Source organism: Trachemys scripta, chromosome 4, assembly GCF_013100865.1.
Source record: "Trachemys scripta elegans isolate TJP31775 chromosome 4, CAS_Tse_1.0, whole genome shotgun sequence".
In the NCBI taxonomy this organism is placed as follows: Eukaryota; Metazoa; Chordata; order Testudines; family Emydidae; genus Trachemys; species Trachemys scripta.
Window position 1 is genome coordinate 50431714 of NC_048301.1, and position 18385 is coordinate 50450098.

Here is an 18385-nt window from a genome sequence, read left to right on the forward strand (position 1 = left end):
CTCACTCAGCTCCATATGGAGCCCCCTGTAGTCCTGCCTATTCTTGGGGTAATAGTGGCTCTCCTGCCAACAAAAACATCTGCTGAGTTGGTAGGGGGCCCATTGCTGTTTCCCTGTGGACTGGATAGAGTTTCTTCCACTTTCTAGATCACTGATCTGTGAACGACACAAAGCTCTACTTACACTTCGCCACATATGACTTATACAACTATCACCCAGATGGCCCAGTGCTGGGACAAAATCAGTTCATGGATTAAGAACAGCAGATTGAAGCTGAACCCGAGCAAGACAGCTATAGTGCAGTCTCCTTTGGTTGAAAGCAAACTTGCACAATTGGTCAGTTCAGTATGGAGTTTAGGAGTGCTCTCAGACTCCTCACTCATTCTAAGCTCTCATCTAGCAGCATCAGTGAGTAGCATTTTCTGTGCTCTCTGACTGACTAGAAGACGCCATTCCATCCTTGCGTAAGATGCTCTCATCTCAGTTATACACACCTTTGTCACTCCCCATCAGTATTATATTAATGCGGTATACCTGGGCATCACACCTCCAGTCCTTAGGAAACTCCAGCTTGTACAAAACATCGCAGCACATTTCCTCAGCAACACCAGCTACAAAAAGCACACCAAACCTGTCCTCTGCTCTCTTCATTGGCTTCCCATACAATTTAGGGTTAAGTTGAAGGTCTCAGTCCTTGTTTTCAAGGTGTTCAATGGCCTGGGCCCTGTATATCTAAAAGATCGACTAAAGTCTGGGATGAAGATGTTGCTCACAACTCCACTCCTTAGGCGTAATGGAACTTTCTATCATAGGGTAAATAAAGCTCAGGTGCTCAGGAGACATTGCTTTCTCAAGGGCTGGTCCAAGACTGTGGAATGAACTCCTACAGCAACTAAAGACCGTCACAGTCTTCACCACCTTCCGCTCAAGGTGCAAGGCTCTTTGACCTGCCTTCTCAAATGTAAACACAGAGCAGAATGTACATTTTGAATCCTGTCTTACAAAAACAAAACACTGCAGAGGATGAGAAAGAGAATGAGCCACACATGACAGAGATTAGTCATGTTGCTTAATAGACTATTTGAAGGTCCTCAGATACTATTGTAGTGAGGGTGTTATAAGAACCAATATAGAATAGAATAGGGTTCTTTGTCTTCAGGTGGTTGAGATCTAACCTTTAGAAAGGGAAAACTCAACCTCAGGCCCCAACACAATATATAGGCTTTGTATGACTGTTCCCTCTTGAAGGTCTGGAAAGCACAATGCGTAATAAGGGTAACACCATAAACCAGTAATAAATAGTAATAATTTGCCCCACATGCAATGACATTTACATACTGAAAAATTATATTTGAAAGGTGTAAATGCCAAGGATAGAATGGAATTGATTAAAGTGATGAAGAGGTGATAAGCAGTAGTAATAGCATGAAATTGTTCAAAGAAAGATTTAAATAATGAAATTTTGTCAGACTCTGGAATCACATCCAAAAGGAAGTGGAAGCCAAATTGCTCAAATCACGTAAATGTGGACTATATACAGTCTTGGCGGGGAGCTGAACAAGATGACCTAATTGGTCCAATTTCTGGATTGTCAGTAGGTATTAATATAATGTTATAGGAAGAGACTTTTAGTAACTGTTTGAACTAAAAGCACAACTATCTAGAGCAGTGGTTCTTAACCTGGGGTGCAAGATGCCCTTTCTGGGGGTGCAAGACATGTCAGATTTTTTTAGAAGATTATTAGATTATTTTTTAGAATAACCCCAAAGAAGATGATTTTTTAAATAATCAAAAACACAAATTAAGCACAGGCACATACGTATAACTACTTTGTTTCATCAAACCTATGTATTTATTAACATTATACATTTTTAACGATTACTGCGTTAAACTTGAACTGCAAAATTTAAATAAATATATAATTCTATCTCTTTCATTCTATAGTTATGATATATCTAGGTTTAAAGAACTGACCTACTTTAATGATTTTTTATAAGAGGTACGAGAACATATTTTTGAGAACCAAAGGGGTGCAGGTTGCAGTAAAGGTTAAGAACCACTGATCTAGAGTATTTATTTCACTTTTTTCCCCAGGGGATATATCCATCAGTATTTCAGTATCAAACTGCCAGATTCAAGAAAATGTGGTGAGTGTTCTCTGAATGTTGGTGTTAGACATATGATAAAGCCTGTGAAGAAATTGATCTGTTTTGGTAAGAGGAGTGTTTGAGAGAATTGCTCATCAGCCATTTTTCACTTGGTGATATTTTGCAGAAATACAATTAGGTCTTAAGGAAATCTCCCTTGCAGTACTCTTTTCGTCAGACAGAAGAATTACATTTTGGTAGCTTAGTTGAATGGGTAGCTTAGTTAACTTTTATTGCAGTATGTTGATTATTAAAGGCAAGACAGGTAAAATTGGCCTGCATAGGTGTTGTTTGTAGAAGGACTGCAAAATATACACCTAAGAGGACAGTCTCAAATCTTAGTAAATATACATTCTCCTGTTGCCAAAGAAAGAGTAGGCATTCTGCACTGCACATCTTCCCAAGAATGGAGCTATGCCAGGGCCTGGATCTGTGGTTCATGGGTGCACATCTCAGTGCACCGGTTACAGCCCTTGATCCCTTTAAAACTGGGAACTGTAGTTAACAGGACACATGACTAGGAACAACTATGTGACCTGCAGGCTTCCTGACTCTAAAGGTATATCTATGCTGCAGTCATGAGGTTGCATAGACATACTCGAGCTAGCTTTAATCTAGCTAGATCGAGTACCAGAACAGTGAAGTTGCAGCAGCACAGGCTAAACAAGCTTGCCTGGAACCCTGGTTATTAACTTGGGGGTAGCTGCACAAAAGTTTGTAGTACTATGGCTTCAGTGCACTGGTACACAAGTTACCTAGCTTAAAGCTAGTTCAGGTATGTCTATACTTCCTGCTTGCAGTGTAAACATATGTATAGGCAGGGATCACAGACCAGAGAGACCTAAGATCACAGAGGCCCTACTGTAGCTCTCCATATTAGCCAGGAAAGAGCTACCTCCTGTCCAGCTGCAGAAAACAGAAACACGCTCTATTAAAAGAGTTGTATATCATTTTGAGCCTTTCTGCACCTTCCATTTATTAAATAACAGCCCTGAAGATAGGGATGTGGAACTAAACTTGGGCATTTGCCCTTTATTTGGTCAGCCCCAACTGTCTAATCTGCCAACTGTCTTACACAAGCCTCTTACTCTACCCTGCAATTAGGCACTAGGAATTGATGAGGGGGAGTTCACTGAATACCCTAATATCGAGGGGAGCTCTTTTCTTTCTGCACCTCTCTCAGCTGGGGAAAAAGTTTAAAGAATCTGAAGCCTAAAATTATTAGGGTTTTCTCAGACTCACAACTTGTTGACATTATTCTCTCTGGCTGTGGGCTTGGAAAACATAAAAAAAGAGTCTCTAAATTCTGCACCTCTACCCACTCATAAAAATTGAGGGGCCAATATTGTCTAGTTGATGGTTACTGCGTTCCCCGCTGTCATCACAGTTAGCTGTTTGCTTTAGAAAATCCATCTGGATGCCCCAAGATTCTCTGTTACTCTAACATTTCATTAAAATGTGCTATTCTAAAAATATGCTAGCTCTCATTTGAAAAATATTTCAAAAGAAGACTTTATTTCCATATCTCAATGCTTAATATGCATTATATTTATACCAACAGGATATTAGTACAGTATACCAAATCTTCCCAGATGAAGTGTTGGGATCGGGACAATTTGGAATTGTTTATGGAGGTAGGACCAATTGTTTCTTAATATGTTTTTGATATAAAAAAAAACAAGTCTCAATGACAGGTAACATTTCCTAAACGTTCAGGGTATTTGGATTTTGAAATGAATCTGTACCATTCAGGAAATTAGCTGTCTGTTTAATATATTTCCTACTAAGAAACTAAACATTTTATTTTGCTTTAGTTTACAATATGTTACTTTATTTTTATTCTGTTTATAATTGGCAGCTTCATTTCTCTACCCAGCACAGATATTACGCACAAAATCTCTATAAGGTTTAGTGAACACAGTAAACCTGAAGTTCACAGACATAAGTCTCTTGAATGAGAGGGCCAAAAAAAAAGTCACGCCTTTTTCGAAAGAGAAATACTATTGTTTTAAAAGTCACATATCTCATGAATGACTCATCTGATCCATTTCAACTTTGGGGAAAAAAGTCTCCTGGCAAGAGATAAAACATGCCAAATTTCAGATGGAAAGTACCGTTTTGTATGTAAAATCAGAATCTGTTTACTCAAGTTCCCTGTTTTTATTCAGTCATATCTGCTGACCTTAATGACAAATGTAAGTTTTTATTATGTTTTACTTTCATCAGCACTGCAGAGCGAACGTAGCTAGAGGAGAGTAAATAGGATTCTTTTCTGGCTTGCGAATCATGAACAGAATTGTTCACTGAATTTGAATTGCAGAATCTTTTTCTGGCAATAATTTATAAGCCAGAAAGAACACAGCTTGACTTTAAGATTCTGACTTGAGTTCACAGGGGTGTCAGTTGGGGGCGGGGGGCTTTTTGCTTGTAAAATGTGAATGTTCCTTACCGTGTCATTACTATTTTTACAAAAATCCTTTCATTAGACTATAACAACAATTAAATAAGGAGCTGCTACTGCAACTCCATAGTATGGGAAATTATTTTCATTTAAACTATTGTCAGAAGGGTGGGAAAATAATTGTTTTTGTCAAGCAAGAAGAAAATAGAAACACAGTGTCACAAACGTATTACAATATGACTTTCCCTCTGGAAAATAGATATTAAGACATAATTGGAAAGTTGGTTCTAGTAATGGCCTGAATGTCATGTCAATGGAGAGAAAGAAAAGGGAGTTTTTAGTATAGGGCAACTAATCGGAAATGAGGTGATATAGGTTTATGCTTAGGAATGGAGCTGGATCAACCTCATAAAATTGTATTTCCTGTTTATCTTTCAGACTATATCAAAAAATTACCTCATTTGAAGTTAGTGCTGTGAGAAATAAACAATGAGCACATTAGCTAATTTGGAATGATTTTCAATGAAGTGTGTTCATATTTTTGAGATAATGAGATTCTATTTGTGAATCACGTGTAAAATACATAGGAGTTAATCCTGCAAGGTGATGATCCATTAAAGCACTTAAGCCTGTGAGTAGTTTCAATGGGACTACTCAAATGCTTTGCTGGGTTGGAGTCATAGTGTTCAGAATCTTGCAGCTTTGAGTCCATAGTCTGAAAATCATATGGTTGAATTATTAAGGTCTGACTACACAGGTTCTTTTCTTTTCTTTTCTTTTCTTTTCTTTTCTTTTCTTTTCTTGAGTATAGCCCAAATTAATATCATGTTTGAGCAGCTTTGTCAAATGATGATTTATTTAACATAAGAAATGTTCATTTGCTTAAAAAAAAACAAAAGAAAACCTCTAATGCCTTATACAATTCTACTCATCACAAGCCTTCTCTTGAAAATGCTTGATTGTTGTCCTCATAAAATACCGTGAAGATGAGATCTAAAAAATCAAATGCTTATCATCTCCAATCATGCTAATTGGTGTATTTTTTAATAATGTGCAGGAAAACATCGCAAAACAGGAAGAGATGTTGCAATTAAAATCATCGACAAACTAAGATTTCCAACTAAACAAGAAAGCCAACTTCGTAATGAGGTTGCAATTTTACAGGTATTTTTTTTTATTTTATTACCATTTATTTACTGTATTAACTTCACTTATCGTGATGTAAAATTCATATGATCCAATATGGGTGATAGCTAATTTCATTTGAATGGTGCAGTGAAGTCCTTGATAAAGATCTTAAATGTGTTAAGTGATGCTTCTTTTTGAGAAAGATTTGAAAACAACTGCTTTAAATAATTCTTACCAAAATATTACAGGCTTGGCTAATCAGCATCCATATAAAGAGCATAGAAAAAATGTACTGGGATATAATTAAATGCTACAGATGTTTATTATTGTGAGCTGGCCAGTCAATGTGCTTTTTATTGATGAGGAGTAACTGTACCTCTGTGTCATTTGATCCTGATAGATAAATGTCTGCACTTGGAATCGTAAAGTCATGTGTTTTTTCTGGCTCACAGACCACCATCAGTAAAAGCTTCACGACTTCCAGGCACAGAACTAGCTTTTTGATTATTGGTTTTGTTTTTAGTTTTACCCTTCTGCACTGGAGGTCTCCTCCCCATAGGACAGATTGAGCTGTTGCAGCATTGGTCTTCTGCACATTGCATGCCCTGGAAGACACTATATGTTTTCTTTTAAACAGGCCCTTCCCTAAATTATCATTGAAAATCTTAAGAACTTTTTCACAGAAATACTGTTTTATCTGTTGGTTCACTATATAGAGCAACGGGGCCTCAATCACAATTGGTTTTAAAATAATATGAAATGGGCTTAGAAACCATACATTCTGACAGGCTACCATAGAAATTAATCTGTGCATGATGGGGTGTTAATTAAAACCTAATTACCATTTTATGGTCGTAAAATGTGAGTTGAAAGTTTGCAGATATGGATGAGAAAAAATTGTAGACCTTGAAATTATGCCTAAAATGTTCAACTGTCTATTTTTAATAAAATGGGGTGTATGGGGCCTGAAGTCTGAACAACTATATAGAAATAGAGCTCACTACAGTATTGGGGAAAAACTCATTTGATTCATTGCTGTATTTGTCTTTAACAGAACCTTCATCATCCTGGTGTAGTAAATCTGGAGTGTATGTTTGAGACACCGGAAAGAGTGTTCGTTGTTATGGAAAAGCTCCATGGAGACATGTTGGAGATGATCTTGTCAAGTGAAAAAGGCAGATTGCCAGAACGAATAACAAAGTTTTTAATTACCCAGGTAAGAACCTAATTATAGAGCCAGAAAGATATTTAACATTGTGTCATCATTATTTGCTACATTTTCCTTTGTCATAATTTACACCAGTAATTTTTTTAAACCTGGTATTATATTATTAAGGACTGTGTTGATACCGTCGTATGCCCTGCCTATCATCCCCACAGGGCCCGATCCAGTAGGCATGCTCTCAGCATGCCTAATATCCACACAAGACAGTTAGGGTGGTGGGGAGATTTGAACAGAGGTTCCCTACTACCTACTACTACTCGGGTGAGCACTCTAACAACTGGACTACGGTATATTCTGATGCAGGGGTCTGCCTCGCTTGCTGAAGCTGTTCTGTTGTAATTAAATATTAAGTGGGTCAGAGACAGAATGAAAAGGACTCTATACTCCAGTAATTAGGGCACTCACTTTTCAAATCCCTTCTACTCATCAGACAGAAAAGGGGAATTGAAGTGGTGTCTCCCACATCCCAATTGAGTACCCTAACCACTGGGCTAAAGGCATGTTTACCACTGTAATACCTAATCCCTCTGTGGATCCAGGTGGCCCTCCCTATTTTCTTTCCACAAGCTACAATTGCTGTGAAAACTTTGAATGCACATTTTGAAAATGATAAAATGTAGAACTTGAACAGTAGAGCTTTGCAAGCCAAACTATGAAGCATTTTTGGAGTCCCAAAATTTTAGGGGGAAAAAGTAGGACTCCAGAACTCAAGGAAAGGAATTTTGTGAAAATTTGTGAATTGTGTGTTCATTTAGAATGTAAACTGTTTGGGACAAGAAGCTATCTTATTTCATGTTGTAAAGCATTTAGGAAACTTTCAGGCACTCTATAAATAATAGCCAGTGATGATAATAGAATTTTTTAGCAACTCCATTTTTTGGAAGTTTGGTAAAATTTATGTTTCTATTTGATTTTGTATTTCTCTAAGAAACTCTGAAGTGTAATCAATGATCCTCTGTTTATTGTTGTTGATATTACTGTCAGGAATTGAAATTAAAAAATAAATAGAATGAAATTCTAAACTGAATGTTAATGATTATGTATTTCTTCATAGATCCTTGTTGCCTTGAGGCATCTTCACTTTAAAAATATTGTTCATTGTGATCTCAAGCCAGAAAATGTACTGCTAGCATCAGCCGATCCTTTCCCACAGGCAAGTGGAACACATTCTCTCTATATAAACATTGATGTACATTAAGAAGTCCCGACGTTAGCTAATATTATTTATGGTTAGGGCTCCATTTTTGTCACGGAGGTCGCGGAAAGTCACAGATTCCGTGACTTTCTGTGACTTCTGCGGGGGCCAGTGTGGCTGACCCTAGGGCCGCCCAAGCAGCTGGCTCTAGGGCCAGCTGCTCAGGTGGCCCCGGGGACAGCTACAGCCAGCTGCACCATCCGCTGCTGGAGTGGCCCCAGGCCCAGCCGCACCAGCTGCTGCTCAGGCATCCCCGGGCAGCTAGTTCTGGGGACCACCCAAGCAGCAACTGGTGTGGCTGGCCCCAGGGACTGCCTGAGCCGTGGTCCCCAGGTGGCCCATGCAGCCGCTGCCGGCGGCAGACCCTGGGCAGCTGGAGTAGCCGCTCCTCCAGTGGCGGTCCCCAGCCTGCCAGTGCAGTCGCTGCCAGCGGCCCCCAGCTGCTGGTGCCGTGGCTGGCCCTGCCCCCCCCCCCCCCCCACACAACACAGCAGTCCCCCAGGGTGACCACCCCCCAGCAGCAGCTCACCGGGACATCCTCCCCCCACCCCAGCAGAACCCCCCCGGCTTTTCCCCCAGCAGCAGCTTCTCCAGATGTTCCGCTCCCCCCCTACCCTCCAGCAGCAGCCCCAGTGCCCCCCAGAAGCAACCCCCTTAAGATTTAGCCAGAGGTATTTATAGTATAAGTCATGGTCACAGCCCATGAATTTTTATGTATTGCCCTGGACCTGTCCATGACTTTTACTAAAAATACCCATTACTCAATCGTCGTTTTAGCTATGGTTATTTGTATGGACCAGGATTTTCAAAAGTGACTGGTGATTTTGTGTGCATTTGTTTATGTGTACCCAACTAGATACATCCAAAATCACAAGCTATTTTTGAAAATCTTGGACTCTAGTTTTTTTTTTTTTTTGCAATAATCTTTGACCTGATTTTCAAAAAATCAGCCATGTCACTTTGTGTGCAGAAACTTGCAGACAATTGGACATCTAATTTGTACAATATTAAAATGCAATTCAGGTGTTTTACACATGCAAATGGATGGTTTTGGCCTTGCTGATTGGCCATTTGCACACACAGCCACAATAATCACACATCTGTCTGTCTGAAAACTTGGTCCATGATTGTGAAGAATGTGGGAAATATCTGTATTAATTTCATGAACATTTTAGAGAGAGAGAGAGAGAGATCTGTGGGTCTGGTGGTCATAGCAATTCAGGCTAAAGGGTATCTAAGGGTGAAATCAGTCTTAGTTAGTTTTGGTTGGCAAGAAACAAAGTAAATGGCTGTAGATATCCCCAGTTGCTGGTACTGGAGGTTATAATTCCTTTTAAGTTTGCTTACAGTAATTTGGAATTGGGAATCTGACTGGGCCCCTGGGGGGTGATCCCATATTGAAATCGCAGGGACTTTTAGATGGGAACTCTTAAACAAGGAGCTTGAAAGTGATTAAAGGCTAAGCTTCTGAAGAGACAGGGAGATGTAGGTCTGCAGAAGAGCAGATAGTAGCTTGGTCCTCAGGAGAGCAGGGAGATACCAAGACTACATCTGGCCTATCTAACTGATTGAAGGAAATGTTAGGCTTAACATTTACGTATTTAGGCTTTTGTTGCTTTAATCCTTTTCTCTCTGCTTGTTATGTTCCTATAGATAAATAAATAGCTTGTTAAAAAAAAAAAAAAAAAAGTATCTGGTGTCACTGTGTGTACCAACTGGTCACAGTTCCTTGAACCTGCTGAGGAAAGCACAGATGGGAAACTGTTGATCAAGGCTAACAGTGGGTTGAATTGTGTGATTCCCCTCTGAGAGAAGTGCATGCATAGGCCTGTTACTTGAAAGAGGTGCCCATGGAGAGACCGAGAGAGACAGGACAAAGACACAGCCCACCCCTGAGCCCCAGCAATGAATTACAAAAGCATCTGAAGTAGGCAGACAGTAAAACAAAATTAAAATGTTATTTCTATTGATTTTATTATAACACTTTATTCAAACAGGTAAAACTTTGTGACTTTGGCTTTGCCCGAATCATTGGAGAGAAGTCATTCAGGCGCTCAGTAGTGGGCACACCAGCTTACCTAGCTCCAGAAGTGCTGAGAAACAAAGGCTATAATAGGTCTTTGGATATGTGGTCTGTGGGTGTCATTATTTATGTGAGCCTTAGTGGTACATTTCCATTCAATGAAGATGAAGACATTCATGACCAAATCCAGAATGCTGCTTTCATGTACCCACCAAATCCCTGGAAGGAAATCTCTCATGAAGGTAACATCCTGTTTTTGATTCTAGAATCTGTATGCCTATACAGTATAACTATATTGCCTTATATTGGGTTTTTCTCCATTTGACAAGCGACAAAAAGAGATTAAAATTACAAATCAAATCAAGTATCATTCTAACTTTTTAAAACATCACTCTTGTTAGGCCTTCTACCATTAGGATCATTGAACTTTCAAATTACAATGAACTTTTGTGTTCTCAGTGTGGAGCTTTTTGTTATGGAAATAATAGTGTGATGCAATGAGAATTTTTCTTGAGTCTCCACAGGATTTAATATTCTGTACCTCCTGCACTGTCTGACTTGTGGTGAAATAGTGCATTTCAGAGTGTGGGGGTGCAGTGTTTGACAAAGTCTGGGCAAGAGGGCCTTGAGTGAGGGGCACAGTTATGTTCATGTTCCTTAATTCTTCAGGCACTATAAGGATTAAAAGAGCACTCTGAGCTACATGTTGTATTGTAACAACTGGAGTGACTTCTGACCCTTGGACACCGTGGGTTCAGGCAGGAAGGATGTTTTAGAGATGCTGGGTGTGTGAGCAGCAAATTGGAGTGCATTTTTTTCTTGCCTTACCTGCCGCTTTCACAGTACTGATAGTTCCTCCAGGTAGGGTTGCCACCTCTGAGGTACAAAAAAACAGAACATCCATCATGGAGCCGGAGCCTTTCCTGTGTGGTCTCTGCTTTTTCAATAAGTTCAATAATAACCTGGCCACGCCCGGTTCTCGAGTTGGAGGTGTTGTGGTTATGCTCTGGGAGTGGTCAGAGCCAAGGTAGCCAGCAACCAGCCACCCGGATAGGGGGAGTGGAATTGTGTTTCTGTTGGAAGCTGTCAGGGCTAGGCACAATGTGACCCTTCCCCTTTCTGGTTGAGCTCCTTAACCCTCTCTCCACAGCTGGAGCTTTGATCAAAATTGTGGTGAATGGTATATTATTACACAACTGACAAAAACTGGAATTTTTAATGTCCCAGGAATACTTACAGATTTCCTAGGACAATTGCCTCAAAAAAAGGATGATCCTGGGGAAAGCTGGACAGGTGGTGACCCTACCTCCAGGGCATTATGCCTCTGTGGGCTGAATACTGTTTACTCCCCTAGCTCGAATCAGTTTCTGGGGGCCACCTTCCACTGCTAAACCAAAGCATAAATACAACTGGACGCTGCTCTCTGCTGTTTATGGGAAATGCTCACTTTCCCTGATTTGAGGTTGAACTGTCTCCCTGCTGCTGCACTTATCTGCCTCTGCACCTCCTCTTCCTCCATCCCCACCTATCTCTACAACCCACTTCTCATCTACAGATTGCTTCTGTATCTTGCCACTGTCTCTGTAGGTGAGGTAAAGGGGGAATTAAACAATTACAGAGCAGAGGGAGTCACAAACAGATTGGTTTTCAGGAGCAGAACATGAAAACAGCACCACAGGAGAGACTGTGGAGGGAAAGGCTTAGCAGGTAAAAGTGTGACACTGGGAACTAGAGCACTAGTCAATAGTATCAAAGACTGCTGTTAAATATAAAAGAATCAGTATGGATAACTGACCTTGGATGTCTCTAGGGAGATCATCAACCAAGAGTAGTGAAATATCTGAACCAGGCCTAACCAAACAGGGCTGACTGAAAACTAACTGCCTTCAGGTGATGGCTGCCTGACTTCACCACAAAGTGTTTGTGTGTAATGGATTTCCTCAGCCAAGTTGGGTTTCCATTTTTAAACAGTTGTTCTATCTTATTTCTCTCTCGACCCCCACATCCAAAAATATTTCTTTTTCTAAACTTCCTTGGTGAATGTTGAAGCAAAAAAAATCAATAGAAATAATAGAATCCTAATTTAACTACATATGACAATATGAGAGTTAAAGAAGTAGAATTTAAAATATCCTGGGGAATGTTCCTCTAGTGGTTAGAACACTTGGAAGTTAGAGACTTGGAAGCAGGAGTCTGGCTTTTATTGCTGTCTCTGATTCATTATGTGACTTTGGACAAATTAACTATCTTCTCTGTGCCACCGCTGACATGTTTAAAACATATATAATAATACCTCCCTCAAAGGACTACTTTTAGGCCTAATTAATTGTTTATAGAGTGCTTTGAGACCCTTGGATGAAAGGTGCTAGATAAATGAATACATTGTGTCTGTTGCTGCATTTACAGTGGCAGAATAAAGTTTGATAAAATCAACTGAAAAAAAGAGTTTAAAATGTTGTAGAAAAGTACACATAGAAAACCACCAAAAACCTCCACAACTTTTTATATTATGCATTCTGATTGAATCTGAGTGTTGTGCACGATGCTTTACCTGGCATTAGAGAGATAAGCAGACAGCAATCAACACAGAAGAGGCAGCAGGAAATTGTCTCCCACAAGTCCCCACTACGGCAGACAGAAGATCAATCTCTACATTCACAGCTGAAGATTCTGTAGAAGCATCTATGGAAAACCCACCTGCTGTGGTGTTATCTCTACCCTTTCCAGAGTCACAGCCTCAGTTAGGAGAGTCATCAGGTATAATTCTGCAGAATGGAGAGTCTGAGCTTGTCATATATAAAATGGGGGGAGGGGGAGAGAACCACCATACATTTTAACAAAAGATCATTGATTTTAAAAATTGCTTACACATTGTGGTTGTTTTATATATTTACAGTTACTTCATTGTTTGATCAGTTAGCCCGTATTGGAGATGAATTGAACCAAAATCCCCAGTCACAACAACCTGAATTTGTTTGAATTCAGGCAGGAAATTGGAATCTGAATGCAACTCCAAATTTCGCAAGCTGGATTTTATCTCTAAAATAGACTAAATAAAACTCTCACATCTAAACACTACCCATTAACTTTAGTATGTTCAAAAACAGATGCATGCTATCTATTTTGGGGCCAATTCTTGTCTAGATTATATTCTCGATAGTACAGTGATAGTTGAAACATACTATAGCTGGACAAAAAATAAAAACCTATCGGGAGGGATTTCAGTTATTCTGAAATGTTCAAACGGACTAATTTTTTAAAATTTTCATTATTTTAATATATTTTATTTTTATTTAAAATGTTATGAAAATGGTTTTGATATTCACTTTTTCAGTAACTTTCAACACATATAAAAAGGAACATTCTTGTGAGGAAATTTTTAAGGAACATTTTTCAAAAAATAAAAGTTTCAGCAGCCCTGAAGGTACCTGATGGATTTTACATTAGAAATCTGGGGACTGGGATAAGTGAATGACATAAGAAAATCATATAGCCTAATGAAGCATGCACTGACGTCTGACATGGTATACTATACCCCTGTGCAGCTGAGCAAGCACTGCAGAGACAATGAAGACATGCTGGATAAAATGTTTTCTTGAACAAAGGGATAGAGACCTCAGGGGATATTTACTTTCTTAGGGTATGTCTACAGTGAAAAAAAAAGGCTGCAGCAGTGCGTCTCAGGGCCCAGGTCTACAGACTCATGCTCGCACTGCAATGCTAAAACTAAACACATAGGTGTTCCTGCTTGGACTGGAGTGCTGGCTCTGAAGCCTGGCAGAGGAGGTGGGTTTCAGAGCCTAAACTCTAGCCTGAGCAGGAACACCTACACACCTATTTTTAGCACCAAAGCACGAGCACATTGTGCACAAGCCTGAGACTTGCTGTTGCAGGGTTTGTTTATTGTTGTTTTTTTGCATTGTAGACATACCCTTAATTGACTCCAAAGAAGTTAGTTCTTGTAGCCTGTGGTCAGGTGAGAAGCCCTTTTAGGTCATATGAATTCAGGGTCTGAGAGGTTGAAGTTGGAACTAAAAGTAAGGAGATAATTGAAAATGGCTTCCAGGTCCAATGGAGATCCATAACTAGAAGAGAATTCTGTGGTATAACCAAGTGCATTCTGTAGCTAGTAAAATTCCCAAGCTAAACCTGAATTAAACCTCGTCAGATGAAACCTGGAGCAATTCAGTGGAATTCAGAGATTAGCTGAGACTGGCTTGACAGTAACTGAAGACAGAGGATATAAACAAAAGGTTGCCAGTAGATAGCAAGATGAGATGTTGAACGACATAATTAAATCTGTTTTTGTACAAGATTACCAAAGAAATTACATCACCACAGTAACCCAGATTACTTCCGTTATACGCCAGAATTTAAAGGCATTGAACAGCATCCAGCTTCCAAAGTGAAGTTAATGTGTGATTCGCCAAAATGAAACAAAAACCACCACCTTTGTTTGTGGACACAAGGCACTTTAATGTGAAATAATTTGAGTTCACCCACAACAAATTTCAAGAGTAGGCCAGCCCTAAGACTAATATATATACTTAGCTTTTTGAGAGATGCTTCTCATGAAGACAGGTTATTATTACAATACACAAAATCAGAGGTGGAGAAAATGCAGCTGCTTGGTTGTAAAGCACCTTATGTTAGAATTGTTTACCAAGTTTCTGGAGAGAATTGTTCAGTTTTGGAAGCCCAGAATGTAACAGTTCTTTCATATCATCTACCAGCTTCTTCCTCGCCCCAACCTTATGTTACTATGTTTAGTTAACAATTTTATATTCCTAAAGACATAACCTGGATTACAATTACATCCGGTTTATAAAACAGCTAATGATACAAAGCTATAAAATATGTTGATTGGATTTTTTTGGTCATCATTGTACTGTGTGCAGTTCTTAGAAAATTTTGTAATGTGTACATTTTCAAAAGGATGCTGTAAATATAATTCTGAAGGTTATTTGTTTCCCAAAAAATCAATTTACATTTTATTGACTAATATGTGAAGGAGGGCGGAACCAGACACAGACATGACAGTAATAATAATATAGTGTACTGGAGAGTATTGTGTGGCTGTGTTGGGACTTTCCTTTTCTTCTTTTTGGCTTTAGAAAGTAGCAATACTTGCTTTTGTTGTTTTGAACTTTTAATTTATATATGAAAAAATGACTTGAGCTTTCAAGGGGGGATTTATGATTTTGAAAATCTAAATATATAAACCAGCATTATATAATAATACCACCTTGCTATTTTATAGCATTTGTGACCCTTGATTTCAGAGTGCCTTACAGAGGAATATAGGAATATCATTATCCCCATTTCACAGATGAACCACACACACAAAATATTTGACATCACTCTGTGCATAATAAATGGAAAAGTGTAACCCTTCGGTTACATTTCAGAATGCTGTTGTGGTTACTGAACTAGTCACCCAGGGCCAGAAAGCAAGCCAAAGGAGAAAACTACAAAAATACTGATAACAGGCTTGTTTGTTCCAAGGAACAATGACTAGAATGGACATGTGATTTACTAAAAATTGCTTATTGTTCTGACTGTTCTTTGTGTTTAGATGGTCAGATTCAAAGCAAAACAGATGGGGTATTAGACCAGAGCCAGAGGAAAATTGGAGAAGTAAAAAAGGTCACCTTCCCTGCTTTCAGTGTATTTACATTTCTTGCTGTTTTTTCCCCCTTATGACTATCTTTTATTACTTGTATTGTGGTAGTGACTAGAGATTTTAATCAAGGATCAACTCCCATTGTGTTACTCATTGTACAAAAACACTTAACCTAAAGATTATTCCTGACCATAGAGAGCACTCCCATTGGCATAATTACTCCACTTCCGCAAGAGGTGGAAGCTATGTTGGCTTTTTCACACCCCTGAGCGACATAAGTTAATTAGTTTAAGCGGTAATGTAGGCAAGCCCCTAAGTGTACAATAAGGTGGATTCAACAGACAGGGAGCACAAGTAAACAGTGTGATGATACTGGTTACCATGATAAGGAGAGGTTACAGCACACTAGCTACCTAATCGTTGAGTTTTTGTAGGCATGATAGCAGAGGAGAGTTTTAAGTAAGGATTTGAAGGAAGCAATAAAGGTGGCTTTCTGGATATTTACAGAGAGCTCCTTCCATGCATTGCGGGGGAGGGGGGGTAGCATGGGAGAAAGCATGAAAGTGTTTGTTGGAAAAGGGCAATCAAGACTGGCATAATTGGCAAAGTGAAGGCAGGCATCATCTTCATAGCCCATGAAAGATGAAAGGTAGGGTGAGTATAGGCTGTGTAAGTCCTTAAAAGTGAAGGGAAGTAAAAGAAAGAGGGAGGTGGGGGAGGAATGCAAATAGAGAGGAGAGGAAAGGGAGACGAGAGGAGGATATGGTCAAAATAATGAGCCATGATCTTTGCAGAAGTGTTTGCAATGGATATAAATGGGGCAATATAAAAGACAGGATTTGTCAAAGTCATAGAGGAGGAGGTTGCAGTACCGTGAGATGAGATGAGGTCCTTGGAGAATTTTAGCTGTGTGGATGCAGAGGAAAGTCCAGATGTTCTGCAGGAATACATGGCAAGATTTAGACATGACCTGATCTAAGGGTCTACAGGAAGGATGAGTCAAGGATTATGTCTTGTTTGTGATCTTGAGTGATACAGAAGATGGTTGGTGTTGACCATGGTGACAGAGGTGAGGCAATCCTAATTATTCTTCTATTATGGAGCCCCATCTAATTTTTTATGCTTGTGCATAGGTTAACATTGTTCAGCAATATTCTTGCTAGGTACATCCAGTAGGTCTGAACTGCTTGAATGGAAAATGATTTTTTTAAATGTTCTCATTATGTTGAAAATCTTTATGTGATATATAACTTTCTATTGGCAATCATTCACTCAGCTTTGGCTGTTCTCCACATCATAATGAGCAACGCTGACATACTTTTGAGTGGTGAAAGAGAAAATGCAGCCATGACGCCCAAAGCATTCTCAGAGGATTTGAGCATTTATATTATGCACACGAATCACAGTAATGTGTAGCATTGATTGTCATAGATGGTAGCACAATGGTGCTAAACTGACTGCATAGTCAAACTTAGTCCTGCAAAAAAACTGAGACAGGTTACATGGTCTTGGATTTATGGATGTAGTTTTCATTTTTAATTTTTTTAGCAACTTTCCTAACTGTAAACTCATGGCCAGATTTTCAAAAGTGGGAAATGTTGGGTACAGAGCTGTTATTAAAAATCTGGTTCTCAGTGAAGTTGATTATTTTAGACATCTTTTGGACATTTATGAAGAATACACTTAATACTCTTCATGTTCTGTCCATTAATTTAGTTTATGTAGTAACGTGTTGACGAAATGGACGAATCCTCTTTCTTAACAAAGTCCAACAGTATCACAGTTTAAAGAGATCTAATGCCCTTTTCACTAAACATATTGTTCGTTTACTTTAGCACTTCTCTCATCTGTAACAATGACAATAGACTAGTCAGTTTTGTTTTCAGAATCTCGCATAATACTGGATCAATGCTTCAGCTTTTGAGTTGTGAACAATGCAAAAAAAAGTGTGGTTGTCTACAAAGTTTTACAGGAGGGAGAAATGTTATGTAGATATTTGTATTAGTGTTTTATTTTGCAAAATGTTAATACAAAATAATTAAGTTTTGGTCTCGAATTTGACCTGACATTCAGGCTCCTACTTTCAGTTGGCTCACTACCGTATCAGATCTCTGAAAGTTCAGTGTCTTTCCTTAAAAGGAAACATATCATGAAGAGGTGTTTTTATGGTCTTGGGGTTTTTTTGTTATGATGAAAACATACAGCATTTCTTGAAAGAAAACTATTTTAAGTCTCCTTCAGACTACAAGGTACTTTCAAATCCACCAGACTTAAACTGAGGATTTAATTAATATCTATGACTCTGATGACCCTCTTGGATTCTGCTGTGGCATTATGTCCCAGAATTACTATAGTACTTCCCTTGTAACGTTAAGTGTATATTGTTCCTATTTCTCATTCACATTCTTTTTTTAATAAAATTATGATAAATCTTATCTCCTGAACTGCAGAACTGTCAGCATCCTAAAGTATAGTTAGATGCCTCTATCCATTTGGTATGTTATTACTTTATAACCATAGGTGTATGTAACATAATGCCATCTATGTTTGGTATCTCTTTTAGAAAAAAATAATAAAATGATGGCAAATAAGGTATTCTCTCATTTGATGATGTGCACTTCCACAATGAGTAATAACAGTTCT

General features: G+C 38.9%; 1 protein-coding gene across 2 annotated transcripts in view; it reads left to right on the plus strand.

The window, feature by feature from the left end:
- The window catches only part of PRKD1 (protein kinase D1), a 313480-nt gene that overhangs the window by 283698 nt on the left and 11397 nt on the right, over positions 1 to 18385 (plus strand). For both annotated transcript variants that reach the window (XM_034768761.1, XM_034768762.1), the window contains 6 exons: positions 2095 to 2147; positions 3709 to 3781; positions 5606 to 5712; positions 6731 to 6892; positions 7956 to 8054; positions 10094 to 10361. In XM_034768761.1, the coding sequence (XP_034624652.1) occupies positions 2095 to 2147; positions 3709 to 3781; positions 5606 to 5712; positions 6731 to 6892; positions 7956 to 8054; positions 10094 to 10361 (762 nt within the window). The remainder of the gene's footprint in view (positions 1 to 2094; positions 2148 to 3708; positions 3782 to 5605; positions 5713 to 6730; positions 6893 to 7955; positions 8055 to 10093; positions 10362 to 18385) is intronic.